The sequence below is a fragment of the Ricinus communis genome, chromosome 1 (genome assembly GCF_019578655.1).
Source record: "Ricinus communis isolate WT05 ecotype wild-type chromosome 1, ASM1957865v1, whole genome shotgun sequence".
Lineage (NCBI taxonomy): Eukaryota > Viridiplantae > Streptophyta > Magnoliopsida > Malpighiales > Euphorbiaceae > Ricinus > Ricinus communis.
The window spans coordinates 26,990,840-27,004,968 of record NC_063256.1 but is presented as its reverse complement, the minus strand read 5'-3'; the positions used below and the strand labels follow the sequence as shown (position 1 = coordinate 27,004,968).

The following is a 14,129-nucleotide window of genomic DNA, read 5'->3' as shown; positions in this document are numbered from 1 at the left end:
AATTAATAATTATGAAGCATATATTAAAAAGAAATAATACCTATGTGATACACAAAATTTAATGAACATTTGAAGCACAATATTGACTAGTAAATCTAATATTACCACATGAAGGTCCTTTATTATACTTGATGATCCATTTAGGTGTTAGGATGCTTGAGTATTTTGCAGGTTCTTAAAACTAAAAATAAAAATACTGTTTAATTAAAATTTAAAACATAAAATATTAAACATACTAATATAATATACAAGTGCTAAATTTATTGTCTATAGCTAGACATCCTCAAGTTAAGCTCAAATGGTAAGCCTTGCTATAAACTAATCTATAAGGACTTATTCCACTCGGTGTCTTATAAGCCGTGCGAGGCCTAAAGGGTATTATTTTAAGTGTACAGCCCAATCTTTTCTAGATGGCGGTACTAATTTTTTAAGTATTGACTTAATTTGCCTATTGTTAACTTCCACCTGTCCTGATGTCTGTGGGTGATAAGGAGTTGCAACTCTATGAGTTACTCCATATTTCTTAAGTAAAGTACCAAATGTCTTACTGCAAAAATGGATTCCCCCCATCACTAATGATTGTTCTAGGTATTCCAAATCTGCTAAAAATATTTTCCTTTACAAATTTGCATATAATATTAGCATCATTAATTCGGGTATAATTGCTTTTATCCATTTAGACACATAATCAACATCAATAAGTATATATTCATAACCATGAGAAGGTGGAAAAGGTCCCATAAAATCAATGCCCCACATATCAAACAATTCAACTACAAGATTAAAAGTTTGAGGCATTTCATTTATTTTTCTAATATTTCCACTTCTTTGGCATCTATTGCATTTACCACAAAATACATGAGCATCTCTAAATAATGAAGGCAAAAAAAAAACCTGATTGAAGAATCTTGTAGGCTATTTTCTTACCACAAAAATGACCTCCACAATGCATTTCATGGCAAAAAGTAATGATGCTTTGTTGCTCGTCCTCAAGAACACATCTTCTAATCATTTGATGCGAATAATATTTAAACAAATAGGGGTCATCCCAATAATAATGCCTATAAATAAATAAAATTCTTGTCTTTTCTTACTATGTTAAATCAGGTCTCATGATACCACAAGCCAAGTAATTTACAATATTAGCATACCAAGGTTCATGATTCATAACAAATAGTTGTTCATCAGGAAAGGTCTCATTAATTACTTTTCTAGAACCAAGACTATCAAAATCAGAAATTAACCTAGAATGGTGAACAGAAACCACATTCTCACTACCTTTTTTAATCTCTTTTTTCTATATCAAATTCTTGCAAGCTGCATGATCTGAATGCATAATAACTTTAGATCTCACCAAGTAAGATCTAAATTTGTCTAATAAAAACACAATAGTTAGAAATTCTTTTTCAATTGTTGAATAGTTCATTTGGGCATTATCAAGAGTTTTGCTAGTACAATATATGACATATAAAGCTTTATCAACTCTTTGGCCTAAAACTGCTCCTATGGCATATAATCAGACGCATCACACATTATTTCAAAGGGAAGAGACCAATCAGGTGCCATAATAACAGGTGCACTAGTCAACTTTTCTTTCAAAGTATTAAAAGCAAAAAGGCAATGTATCATTAAAAATAAAATTAACATCCTTAGCCAGCAACTCAGTTAAAGGGCAAGCAATTTTAGAAAAATCTTTAATAAAATGCCTATAAAATCCTACATGACCAAGAAAACTTCTAATGCCCTGTACTGAAGTAGGCGGGGGCAATTTAGCAATTAATTCAATCTTTACCTTGTCAACTTCGATACATTTACTAGAAACCACATATCCTAGCACATACCATGTTTAACCATAAAATGACTCTTTTTCCAACTTAAAGTCAAATTACACTTAATACATCTTTCAAGCACACGAGTTAAATTACTTAGACATGCATAAAATGAGGAGCCAAAAACTGAAAAATCATCCATAAATACCTCGATGCAGTCTTCTAATATAACAGAGGAAATAGAAAGTATATATCTCTGAAACTCTATAGGTTCGTTACAAAGTCCAAATGGCATCCTTTTAAACACAAAAGTTCTAAAAGGAGATGTGAATGTTATATTCTCTTGATCTTTAGGTGTAATAGGTACCTGATAATAGCTTGAAAATCCATCAAGAAAACAGTAAAATCTATATCCTACTAAACGCTCTAAAATTTGATTAATAAAAGGAAGGGGGAAATGATCTTTTTTTATTGCAGCATTTAGTTTCCTATAATCAATACAAATTCTCCACCATGTAGTCATTCTTGTAGGAGCTAACTCCCCTTTTTCATTTTTAAAGATTGTAATACCTGACTTCTTAGGCATTATGTGTCTAGGGCTTACCCAATTACTATCAGCTATTGAATATATAATACCCTCATCTAATAGTTTTTGAACTTCCTTTTTCACGACCTCTTTCATATTAGGATTAAACCTTCTTTGGGTATCTCTAATAGCCTTGGCATTATCTTATAAGATTATTTTATGCATACACATAGTTGGACTAATACCCTTAATGTTAGAAATTTCTCATCTAATGGCCTTCTTAAGTCTCCTTAACTCTCCAATAGTTGTCTCTTCTTCTAAAAGGGAAAGATCAAAAGCTACAATTACTGGGTATGTATTCTCTTCTCCTAAAAAAACACATTTAAGTATTTTAAGCAACTCCTTAAGTTCAAGTTTAGACGGTTCATTAATAATCTCTATTTCATTTTCAATGGGAGAATCTAAAGGTTCTACGGTGCTTTCATTAAGTGACATTGAAATAGCTTCATCTAACTTATCATGAAAGTCTAAGACTTCCTCATCTAGGATTTCTTCTATTTTTTCTAATGTTAATATAACCTCTAATTTATAGTCCCTATCTTGTAAATATGTTTCATATACAAAATAATCCAAATAATCAACATATGAACATTCATCAATTGATGTGCTAGGAGATAGAGTTAGGAAATCAAATACTTTAAATTCTACAGTCTCCTCTCAAGACTGTCATAGTTAGCTTCTCATTAGGCTCATCAATAACTGTTTTGGTAGTTGCCATAAAAGGTCTATCAAGGAGTATTGTTTACTACTTATCCCTCGCTGGTATATTTTCCATGTCAAGAACCATAAAGTCAGCATGGATCATCAGTTTACCTACTTGAATCAGCAAATCCTCCACTGTGCCTCTTGGATACTTAATTGATCTATCAGCTAGTTGTAGAAACATGGTAGTTGGTTTCAATTCTCCCAAATCAAGTTGTGTATATATTTAATAAGGCATCAAATTGATGCTTACTCCCAAATCCAACATGGCTTTTGCGACTTTCTTATTTCCTATTGTAATATCAATAGTGAAGCTCCTAGGATCTTTCATCTTAGAGGGTAATTATTGTTGAAAATACAACACTTGCTGTTTCAAAGACCATAACTTTCTCATTATTCTCATATCTCTTTTTGTTGGAGTTAAGCTCCTTGAAAAACATGGCATAAGCTAGCATACTTCTAATAACATCCAACAAAGATAAATTAATATTAACTTTAGAAAGCATATTAAGGATTTCAAAGAATTACTTATCCTGTTTGCTTTTTTTCAATTTGTTAGGGAATGGAATAAGAGGCTTGTAAAATTCAGTTGCCTTATGGAACTCAGGTCCTAAAAATGCCTCCTTATCTTTCTTCTTTTGCCCAAGATTGGGCTCTACTCTTCCTTCTTTTTGTATACCTCCTTCGGTTATTTATACATCAACTAATCCATCTTCTTTTGATGTACCTGCATAGCAAGAATTTTTCTCTATTAAGGTTTCAATATTATTGTTAAATAACTCACCATCCTTTAGAATAGTGATAGCTTTGGCTTGCTCAGGTTGACTTGGCAATTTTCTTTTCTTGTTTTCTTGTACAACTTTAGCAATTTGCCCAATCGCTGCATTGAAGCTTCAATGGAATCAGTTTTCTTTTTATTCCTCTCCATAATATCATTGGTAGCTGTCATAAAAATTTAAGAATGTTTCCTCTAAGCTTGGTTTTCTTTGAAGAGCTTATCCTTGATTTTGAAATGGAGGGTTTTGATTCCTTGGGTATTGAAGCTCATGGTTTTGATATTGGGGCTGATTTCGGTTCCTAAATAACTATGGTGGATTTTGGTCATTATTTCTTCAGAAAAAATTTGGATGGTTCCTCCAACCTGGATTATAAGTTTTGGAATATGGGTTATTCCTAGGTTGCCTAGGCTGATAAGATTCCATCAAGTTAACATGTTCATAATTAATTCCTGCATAACTCTTATAAGATGAGCAAACATTAGCACCGTGACCATTAACACCATATATACCACAAACCTCATTGCTTGGTACATTCTTATTTGAAGCAAGTATTTTAACTTGTTTAGTTAATTCAGCTATTTGCATAGCCATCTCATTATTAGACACAACTTCATTCACTCATACTGTTTTTGTTCTCACACTCTTTTATTGTGAATTGGCTCCTAACATCTCAAAGATATCATAAACCTCATCAGTAGTTTTTTCTAACATAGCACCCCCAACTGCATTATCAACCATACATTGATATTATCATATTAAACCATCATAGAATGATTGGTTTGTTATGAAAAGTGGGTATCCATGGTGTGGGTATTGCAATAAAAGTGACTTGAAGTAATCCCATGCTTCATAAAAGTATTCAGTATCCTTTTGATAAAATTTAAAAATTTCAACACTTAACTCTTTGGTCTTTGGATGTGAGTAAAATTTACTCATAAATTTTTGATATATTTCATCCCAAATTCTCAAAGAATTAGGAGGCAAGGTCATCAATCAAGCCTTTGCTTTTTATTTTATTGAGTAAGGAAAATATCTCATCCTTAATTGGTCCTCATTTAGTCTAGATAATGAAAATGTATGAACTATAGCATAGAATCTCCTAATAAATGTTAATGCATCTTCACTAAGCATACCATAGAATGAAGAAAGCATATTAAAGTGGATGTTCTTAAGTTCATAATTTCTAGATGCATCACCTAGGACTATGCATGAAGTAGTGTTACCAATTATAAGCCGAGCATAATCCTTCACAGCCATTTGCCTTTCAGCTGCCACTTGTCTATTTTCCTTAGCCTTTATTTCAACCTCTTCTTCAAATCCTTCCTCTAGCTTTTCTTCAAATTCTTCTTCTTCTCCTAGTCTTCGAGGTACAAACTCACTCTTTGTTCCTTAATTTTCTTCTGCCTTTTTAACAGCTCATTTCAAGTTGTAGGGATTTTGAGTTGATGAATCACCTGATCTTGTTTTTCGACTAGGCATATAAAATCTAAAGAAAAATTTCAGATCTAAAAGCATAAAAATAAAATTTAAGAACAAAACAAAAATACATAAACAAACAATACACAAGAACACAAGAAACAAAACTTGACAATTAATCAATATAATATTGACGCAGTCCCCGGCAATGGTACTAAAAACTTGATGTCTCAAACTTAGTACTCGCAAGTATATGAACCGAATTATATTACGGGCAAGTTCACCATGAGGTCGATCTCACAAGGAACTGTAGAGCATGTATTATAAAGACTAACCATCACATATTAAAAATAAATCTAAACACTCTAAGCCAATATTTTGAGAATAGATTAATGTTTATAAAAAAATATTAAATAAACTAGAAAGAAAATATGCAAATGAAATAATTAATGAAAACTATATGATAAAATAGTATTTAGTCTAACCAATACTTAATAATCCCCTTATTTTCCCTTAAACCTAGATCTAACGAATGAGATGATGATATGTCTTTTCTCTAAGTCACTCAAACTAATGATGCAACCTAAGTTCCTTATATCAACATAAATTACAGTAAAGATGGTTTTTCTAATATATTTAACCTAAAGATTTTCATAAAAAAATATTATTATTAAATTGATATGATGGTCAACTAACAATAATAAATGAAACTAATAAAATTATAAAGGTAAAAAAATCATTCATTAAATATATAAATAAATATGGTTCATACATAAGTGAAAAGCTAAACTAAACACTTATGGATATTAGCCTGACATATTGAATCTAATGGTCATTGTAATTAAATAGAAAGACATAAAAATAAAATAAAAAAGTGAAAGCTTCCTTAAAATCTAGAAATTCTTCAAGGTATGGAGACGATTGATCCTCACTCTCTACTTCTTGAAAAGCTTCTTAGATTTTTCAAAATTCTTCAAAAACTAAAGCTAAGTGGCTTTGGAAGATGAACTGTAGAGAGTTGTAGAGAAAGTAACAATGGGCAGGTAGAGACCGAACTCTCTTTATTTGCTTAACTGATCTCTACTACTTATAGAGATTCCTTTTGCGGAGTCATTCTCTAAGCACAACATCTTTATAGTTATCTTTTTAACTATCCTAAATAAAATAACAACTTAAAAGTAGTTATCTGTAATTATGTAGTAACTAATTAACTTCCTATTATGGGCCCTATATTTTTCAGCCAGGCTTGTGAAATTAGTAGTTCATGTATCTTTATTTTAAGTATCAGCGACAATCCAATTTAAACCCATTTATAAATATTTAGTCTATATTCTCCCTTTGTGACTATTAATACGTGAAATTAGATAATAAAACTAAAATAGAGTAATAAATACATATTTTTACATATTATATATATAAAATATACTAATAAATTACTAAAATACCTTAAATAGAACCTATCACTAGCCACATGTTTTGGGTGGATTCAAAGGCCAAAAGAGACTCCTATATTGCTTTCTTGTTTTCTTTCTTCTTTTTCATGAAAGGAATCAAAATTAACTAATTATCCTAATTCTGTTGGTGCTTTGCATATTATGGATTTTATTTTCGTTAGCAAATAGAAATTGATTTAATATTATTATTTTAATTTTAACTAATACATTTTAATTTTATCTTTTATTCTAATACAATTTTTCCTTATCTGAATTTATTTTTTAAAATTAATTAATATTGACTGCAATACCTTATTTTATGAGCAATTACTAGGAAATTAGAAAGGCTTATCATAAATTGTCCTGTTCACTTCATTCTTATATTATTATAGATTATAGATCAATAATACTGATTAATATCCAAAATTTAGACATTACTTGTTTAGGAAATTATCACAGGGAACAAAGAAAGATGGGAAAAAATAGTGGGTTGAACGAAAATTTTTCTATTCGAATTTTCACTCTTTCTCTCTGTTCCAAACAAAGAAAATATTAATTCGTCACCTTTTTCCTACTGCAGGTGATGGAGATTGTTATATGATTTAGTTTGTTTGGAGCAAGGGTTAGTGTCTTAAATTATGCTTTCACTAGGTAGAAAAAATTGGAATAGAGAGATTAACATGTGAAAGAATAAGTAAACAGTGTATAAGAACACATTTGTACACAGTGACAGCTCTTAGAGGGGTAACCTAACTAATATGTGAGAGCAGTAAAGGATGTAGAGCTAAACGGTAGTTTAAAATAATTGCAATAGAGGGTGCAACTAGAGATGGCAGAATCTTATTTGAATTTAGAAGCTCGATCCGACTCGTCCAAAATTCGATCCGTCTGAATTTGAATTTGAATACAAAATTAAAGATTCGAACTCGAAATGACTCGAAACTGAAACCGTCTAAATCTGAAATGACTTAGATATGAAGCAATCCGAGACCCAAGTGATTTGAAATCCGAGTGACCCGAGACTGAAACAACCCAAGGCTGAAACAATCAAAGAAAATAACCCGAACCTAAAATGATCGAATCCAGGACCGATACAATCTGAGACCCAATAATATTCGAATTTATAACCGACACAATCTGATTTAAAATTCAAAATGACCCTAAATATAACATTTTATTAAAATGAAAATAGCACTTTGGTGTCATTAGTTATCATATATAACTAAAATTGATACTAATTTTTATCTTCAATTAGAATTTTAAAAAATGTCTTTTATAATATCTTCTTTAAATTTTTAATCTTTTAAAATTATTTTTATAAATTTTTAATTATTAAATAAAATAACTAGATGAAAATTTTATGTATAATATCAAAAAATAAAAATATTAAAAAGTAATCAAGTAAAATACTTGAAGTTAAGAATCTTGTAATTTAGTTTAATTTTTATCTAAATATTTTCTTAAAAAAGAAAAGATGAAATTATTTTATATTATATTTATGAAAAAAATATTTAAGACTGAAAATAAAATTATACTTTGAATAAAAAAATTAAAATAATAATTATAAATGATATTTTTATAAAAGTCAAGAAACTTAATTAATAATGAAAATCTAACTCAATAAAATTTTGACGTTAACATCATTTTAAATTTATTTTTTTTGATTTACAACACTTTCATAAGTAAGCTAAATAATTAAGTTAATCATTCTTAAAATTAATAAAACTTGTTTTTTTCTTTAATTTTTTTAAAAAAATCAAAAGTAAATAAAAATGATAGTTCAATAAATAGGCGGCAATACAGATATAAGATAAAAGATGATCGAGCTGCAGTCTACAATCATTGCGACAGTATCTCTGCAGGCGTATCAAAAGCCTAGGCTTGGGCCGCCGCTGCAATCTGCGTCGGTCCGCACCCTGAGCCGATCGGCGACCGGCTTTTGGCTGTTCCACATCCGACTAGGGCGCATCGCCGGCCCCCATCTGGTTCCCTACCGACACTTTCAAGCACTCTTTGACTCTCTTTTCAAAGTATTTTTCATCTTTCTCTTGCGGTACTTGTTCGCTATCGGTCTCTCGCCCATATTTAGCCTTGGACATAATTTATCGCCCACTTGCATTCCTAAACAATCAGACTCGTAGATAGCGCCTCATGGTGCGACAGGGTCCGGGCATGACGGGGCTCTCAGCCTCTCTGGCACCCCCTTATAGGGGACTTGGGCCCGGTCCGCCGCTGAGGACGCTTCTCCAGACTATAATTCGAACGCCGAGGGCGCCCGATTCTCAAGCTGGGCTATTCCCGGTTCGCTCGTCGTTACTAGGGGAATCCTGGTAAGTTTCTTTTCCTCCATTTATTGATATGCTTAAACTGAGCGGGTAATCCCGCTTGACCTGGGGTTGCAATTGGAGCATACCCTTTATGGTAGCATCCGGGTCTCGAGTGTTCCCTCCTGGAAGACGAGCGCGCACGACAATGTAAGAGAGTCTTATAACCACCGATTGTCATGGAGACAATCGCTGGGGACTCAATTTTTAGGCCAACTGCATGCACAAGGCGCACGGAAGGCCAGATCCACCATAATATAAAAATTTAAACTTTAGATCTTCACCAAGAAAATCTTAAAAGAAATTAAATATGTATAAAAATTTTACTAGATAAAATTTATGAGATTAAAAAATAAAATAAGATTTATTAATTATATAATTTAACCCGAACCCGATAAGTTAATCAGAAACCGGCCTAAAATTCGAGGCAACCTGAACTAGATCTTATTTGAATTCAACTTGAACCGAAATCGTAATGATCTGAATCTAAGAAAGAAGTAAGGCTAGAAATACCCGAATTCAGACCAACTGAAATCCAACCCAACTCAAGCCCAAAATTAGCAGAACCTAACATTATTCGAACCTGAAATTACATAAACTCGAGAAAATTCGAACCTGAAATGGTCAAATTCGAAATAATTTGAAATTCGAAATGATTTTATCCGAACCCGACTTGACCCGCCCGTTTGCCATCTCTAGATGCAATCATAATACAATATAATTTAGAGAGAGAAAGATGGAGAGAGAGCTCTCACATCTCTAAGAAGTGTAAAATAAGAGAAAAAGTTTCTAAAAGTTATTTTGCTTAAACAAATGTGGAGGTATTTATAATAATGATGAGTGGATGAAAGCCGTTGATTTCATATGATGAGAGGAGTGTTTTAGGTGGGCTATGCACTAATTGTTGATTTGGGCCTCTTTTCTTATCACTTGAATCTATATTCAATGTCTTTTTTAAAAAAATATTAATGAGAGTCGCACTTTATTCTTACCGGACTTTACTCCAAACCTATCAAGCTGGATCTCTTTTTAAATATCTTGACAATAAAAATTCTGATAGCAACTCGAAATTACTCAACAAATGCAAATAATAAATTTCTTACAAAATAAAATATTAATTATCAAAATATTAATGCATCTAATTCCATTCTTAAACAAATAAATTTGTTTAGTAATAAGTAGGTACCTGCCCGGTTTGTCCAAGACCGCTCAAAATCTTTTTGAAGTTGAACACAATTTTTATTTTAGGTCGGCGTCACCCTAAACTTTAAAGAGCATGATAATTTTTTGCACAAACTTAAGTCCGTTCTATAAACTCGACCATGTCTGGTGCAAATCCAGCATTCTAAACTCGTTTATTGAAACAGTAAATGCTATTTATAAAGCATAAATTGTTAGAGCCATAATTTTTTCTTATGTAAATACCTTTTTTTATATAAAAGCAAAAAATTATAATTTTTAACACTTCGTAATGTGAAAATAGGCTCCCTTAATTAATAAAGGTTACTTAATGATGTTTTCAAAAGAAAAAAAAAAAAAAAGAAAGTGGGAATTCTTCTTTGACCGACCTTATATATAACGAAAAGTCAAATTCAACCAGAAAGAATTTAAAAAAAAAGAAAGATATAAGCTTTATACACTTCCTGGAATTAGTAACACAATAACCTGTACATAGCGCGTCCTAATTCCAGCTGTAAAATCAAAATGGTAGCAGATACCCTTATCTTAGAGTGCAAAATAAATGAAAACCCACCCAAGATATGACTATTTCAGCTGTTCCCTGGCACTAGAATAAACCCCTCTTTGTGTATCAACTAAGCAAACCCCTGAACCCTTTCTCCATACTTAGCTAGGACCATCTCTGCCTTTCCCCTCTCTTGATCCCTATATATACATCAATTTCCAGTTCTAAAAATACCTCTCCTTCTTTCTTCCTTGTTCATATGTTTTTCTTTTATCTTTGATCTTCATTTAATATGACCAACATACCTACATCTCTTACAGATTCTTGTCTTGCCCTCTTCAAGCTTGCCATTTCTGGTTCTGATCCCTGGCCATTCTCTCTTGTTTTCTTGTAACCTTTACTCAAAACCGTAGCTTTCTTTCCACAAAAGCAAGGCTTTCTTCTTTTCTTTTTCTTGTTTCTTGATTGTGCTTTCTGGGTTTTGTTGAGATATGGGTAGTGGAGACAAAAACCACTTGAATTTCCATATCCACCTGCCACACCTTCAGTTTCACCACCACCACCACCCTCACCATCAAGGCAAGAAAGAGTTGAAAGATATACCAAAAGGGTGCTTAGCTATCCTGGTAGGACAAGGTGAAGAACAGCAAAGGTTTGTGATTCCTGTAATTTACATGAATCATCCACTGTTCGTGGAGTTACTGAAAGAAGCTGAGGAAGAGTATGGATTTGATCAGAAAGGCCCCATCACCATCCCATGCCATGTTGAGGAGTTTCGAAATGTTCAAGGCATGATCGACAAGGAGAATTCCCATCCAGATCACCACCACCAGCACCCCCCTCATGTTTTGTGCTTTAGGGTTTGATGTTATCTTGGAATTGTGCAAAGTTTATTCTTTTCTTTTAATTTTTTGTATCAATAATTTTTAATTATTTTTCACCCACTGTGTACGAGTAATTGCCAGATCATTATAATGATAATGACGAAAATGCTAAGATATTGAGGAAAGAAAAAGTTTGATTCTTTCTTCTTTTTGTTACAAAAGAAAGCCATGTCTTGTAGTCTTTTATATATCTTTCTCTGGATTTACTAGAAGAGAGAATATTTAGAACAAAAATGTCAAATGTTTATATATTATATTCTGAGTTTATTATTCTAATGCTTATAGTTGATAGTAATTTAATATTTTAAAAGTTATTTTTAAGAAAAAGTTAAGAGCTTTATATATATAAAAAAAGAGATACAAATTATTGCCTCAACATTTTCTTGTTAAAAAAATTACAAAAAGATTGAGATGTTTTATATAAATAAAAAGAGTGCAATCAACATAAAGTACTGTCCATTAAATACACCATTATAGAAAGACATTACAGCGAGTCAGAAAATAATAAGGCTATGAAGTCATAACCAACATTCGTCCTGAAGAAACTTTCAAAAGAGAAACTCAACTTAGCTTGAGCATGTGCTATTGAATTAGAAGCACCAAAATCAACCACATTTACTTTCATAGCTAAAAGAGCAATAGAATTTTGGTTGAGCACTTATTGAATAGCCTCAATATTGTCATACTCAACCACCGATCCATGAATTACCATTCTCCTTTGCCAGAATAAGGCCATTTCATCAGTTATAGGCTTAGCCTGGTGATATGTGGATATATGAACTTGAACAAGATTTCATTTTCAAATCCTTACTCTTATTTGTAACTAAAAAATATGGAAAAAATAAGACCATTCCAAATTACAAAAAGTTCACTCAGGAAGGCATAGGAGCTCCTAGATGAAAAATGAGCAGCTGCTACCACATTCCTACCATTAGCATCACGAATAATAGCACCAGTTGCACACTTAGGGTTGTCTTGATCTAAAACGTTAAATACAAAAGTACATTTTTTTTATATATATGTAACACGAAAGAAAAAATTAAAATAAAAATTAAATTTTTTAAAAGAATGCAGTGAGCATAAAATTATTTGAGAGTATGATTTTTCTTTTTTATCTTGGTAATCACTAAATTCGATTGTATAGTAAGTAATTAACTTAGATTTTTATAATAACTTGTTTTTATATAATAATGTAATGATATTTAAATTTATATGTATAATGTGCTTTGAATACTCTTATATTATTTTACAGTTTTTATCCATTAAAAATTTAAATAAAATTAGTACTTCTAATATTTACTTATATATATATATATATATATATATATATATATATATATATATATATATATATGCATCTTTTCCCATTTTCTTGTTGACGTGAATACAATAAATAACCCAAGTGAGAAAAAGATGTAATGTGAACGTATAGGACACGGCTAGAACTTGGAAGGGGGAAAAGGGTTTGCCTACAGCCATTAGATTCTGTGCTTAATTCCTATACTTGTGATCATATTATTATTATTATTATTATTGGTTCCAATAATCAATTAATGTTTGAGCTGACTTCACTTGTTAATAGATTAATTTATATTTCGGACCGAGTTTAAGGGTGCTCTTATTGGCACCTCCAATTTACTTTTTATTATTTTATTTTTGCTATTTTAGATCTATTTTGAATGAATCAAACCTACATGCGGATAAGCATGAACTCCTTTCAACAAAATTTTGTTTATTTTCCTCCGGAGCATCTATTCAATTAAATTTTTCAAAAATTTTAATGGAGTTTACAAGTGATGGTGTATTTAATAATAATTTTAAAAAATTCTGTATAAGTCATATATGAAATATTCAATATAAATTTTTAAAGACTTTAAAAAAGTCTATAGAAATTAAGAGTATTCAATTACAACTTTTATAAAATTTTTACAAATAAGCAAGGGTTCAAAAAGTCATTGACTTTTATAGACATAGACATTTATATATTTCTAATATTTTTTTATATATTGTTATAAATAAAAATTCTCAAGATTATAGTGTGAATATTTTTTTTTTAAAAAAACTCATGTTTTCTTTTCAAATTGTTCTACATTATCATTTTCATTTCTCTTCACTATATTCTCCATCTTAAAAAAATATAAGAAATTGGATGACACTGAGAAGTTAAAAATTATATACTAAATAATAATTTTTTGTACTCACACATATAAAAAAATTAATTAAAGTCTTTAATTTAATTTTAAAATGGCTCTTATAAAAATATAAATTTTAAATGAAGCATTTAGTGAATTTTTTTGAGCAAACAACCCCATAATATATAGACTTTTAGATTTCATTAAAAAAATTATTTGAATAACTTTTCTGTTGGTAAACGTGATTGTCAGCACAGGTATTTATCAAAGAAACAATTACAAATTTAGTTTTTTAATTTTTAATTCTTTTCTGTTTTAGTGTATAATATATATTTTTTGTTCAGTTAAGTGTTTGAACCTGCTAAAAATATTTAATATGGTGTCTCTTGCTAGTTTTATAGGTTAAAGTACTTATTTGAC

General features: G+C 30.7%; 1 protein-coding gene and 1 non-coding gene across 2 annotated transcripts; both read left to right on the top strand.

Moving 5' to 3' along the window:
* The first annotated feature begins 4,631 nt into the window (after window positions 1-4,631).
* LOC112534188 lies at window positions 4,632-4,739 on the top strand. The gene has a single exon (XR_003078493.2). It is a non-coding gene; the product is annotated as a small nucleolar RNA R71 (small nucleolar RNA).
* Window positions 4,740-10,735: 5,996 nt separating this feature from the next.
* Window positions 10,736-11,853, top strand: LOC107260954 (auxin-responsive protein SAUR32). Its single transcript, XM_015717139.3, has one exon. The coding sequence runs from the start codon at window positions 11,185-11,187 to the stop codon at window positions 11,557-11,559; it is 375 nt and encodes a 124-aa protein (XP_015572625.1). The 5' UTR covers window positions 10,736-11,184; the 3' UTR covers window positions 11,560-11,853.
* Window positions 11,854-14,129: the final 2,276 nt, after the last annotated feature.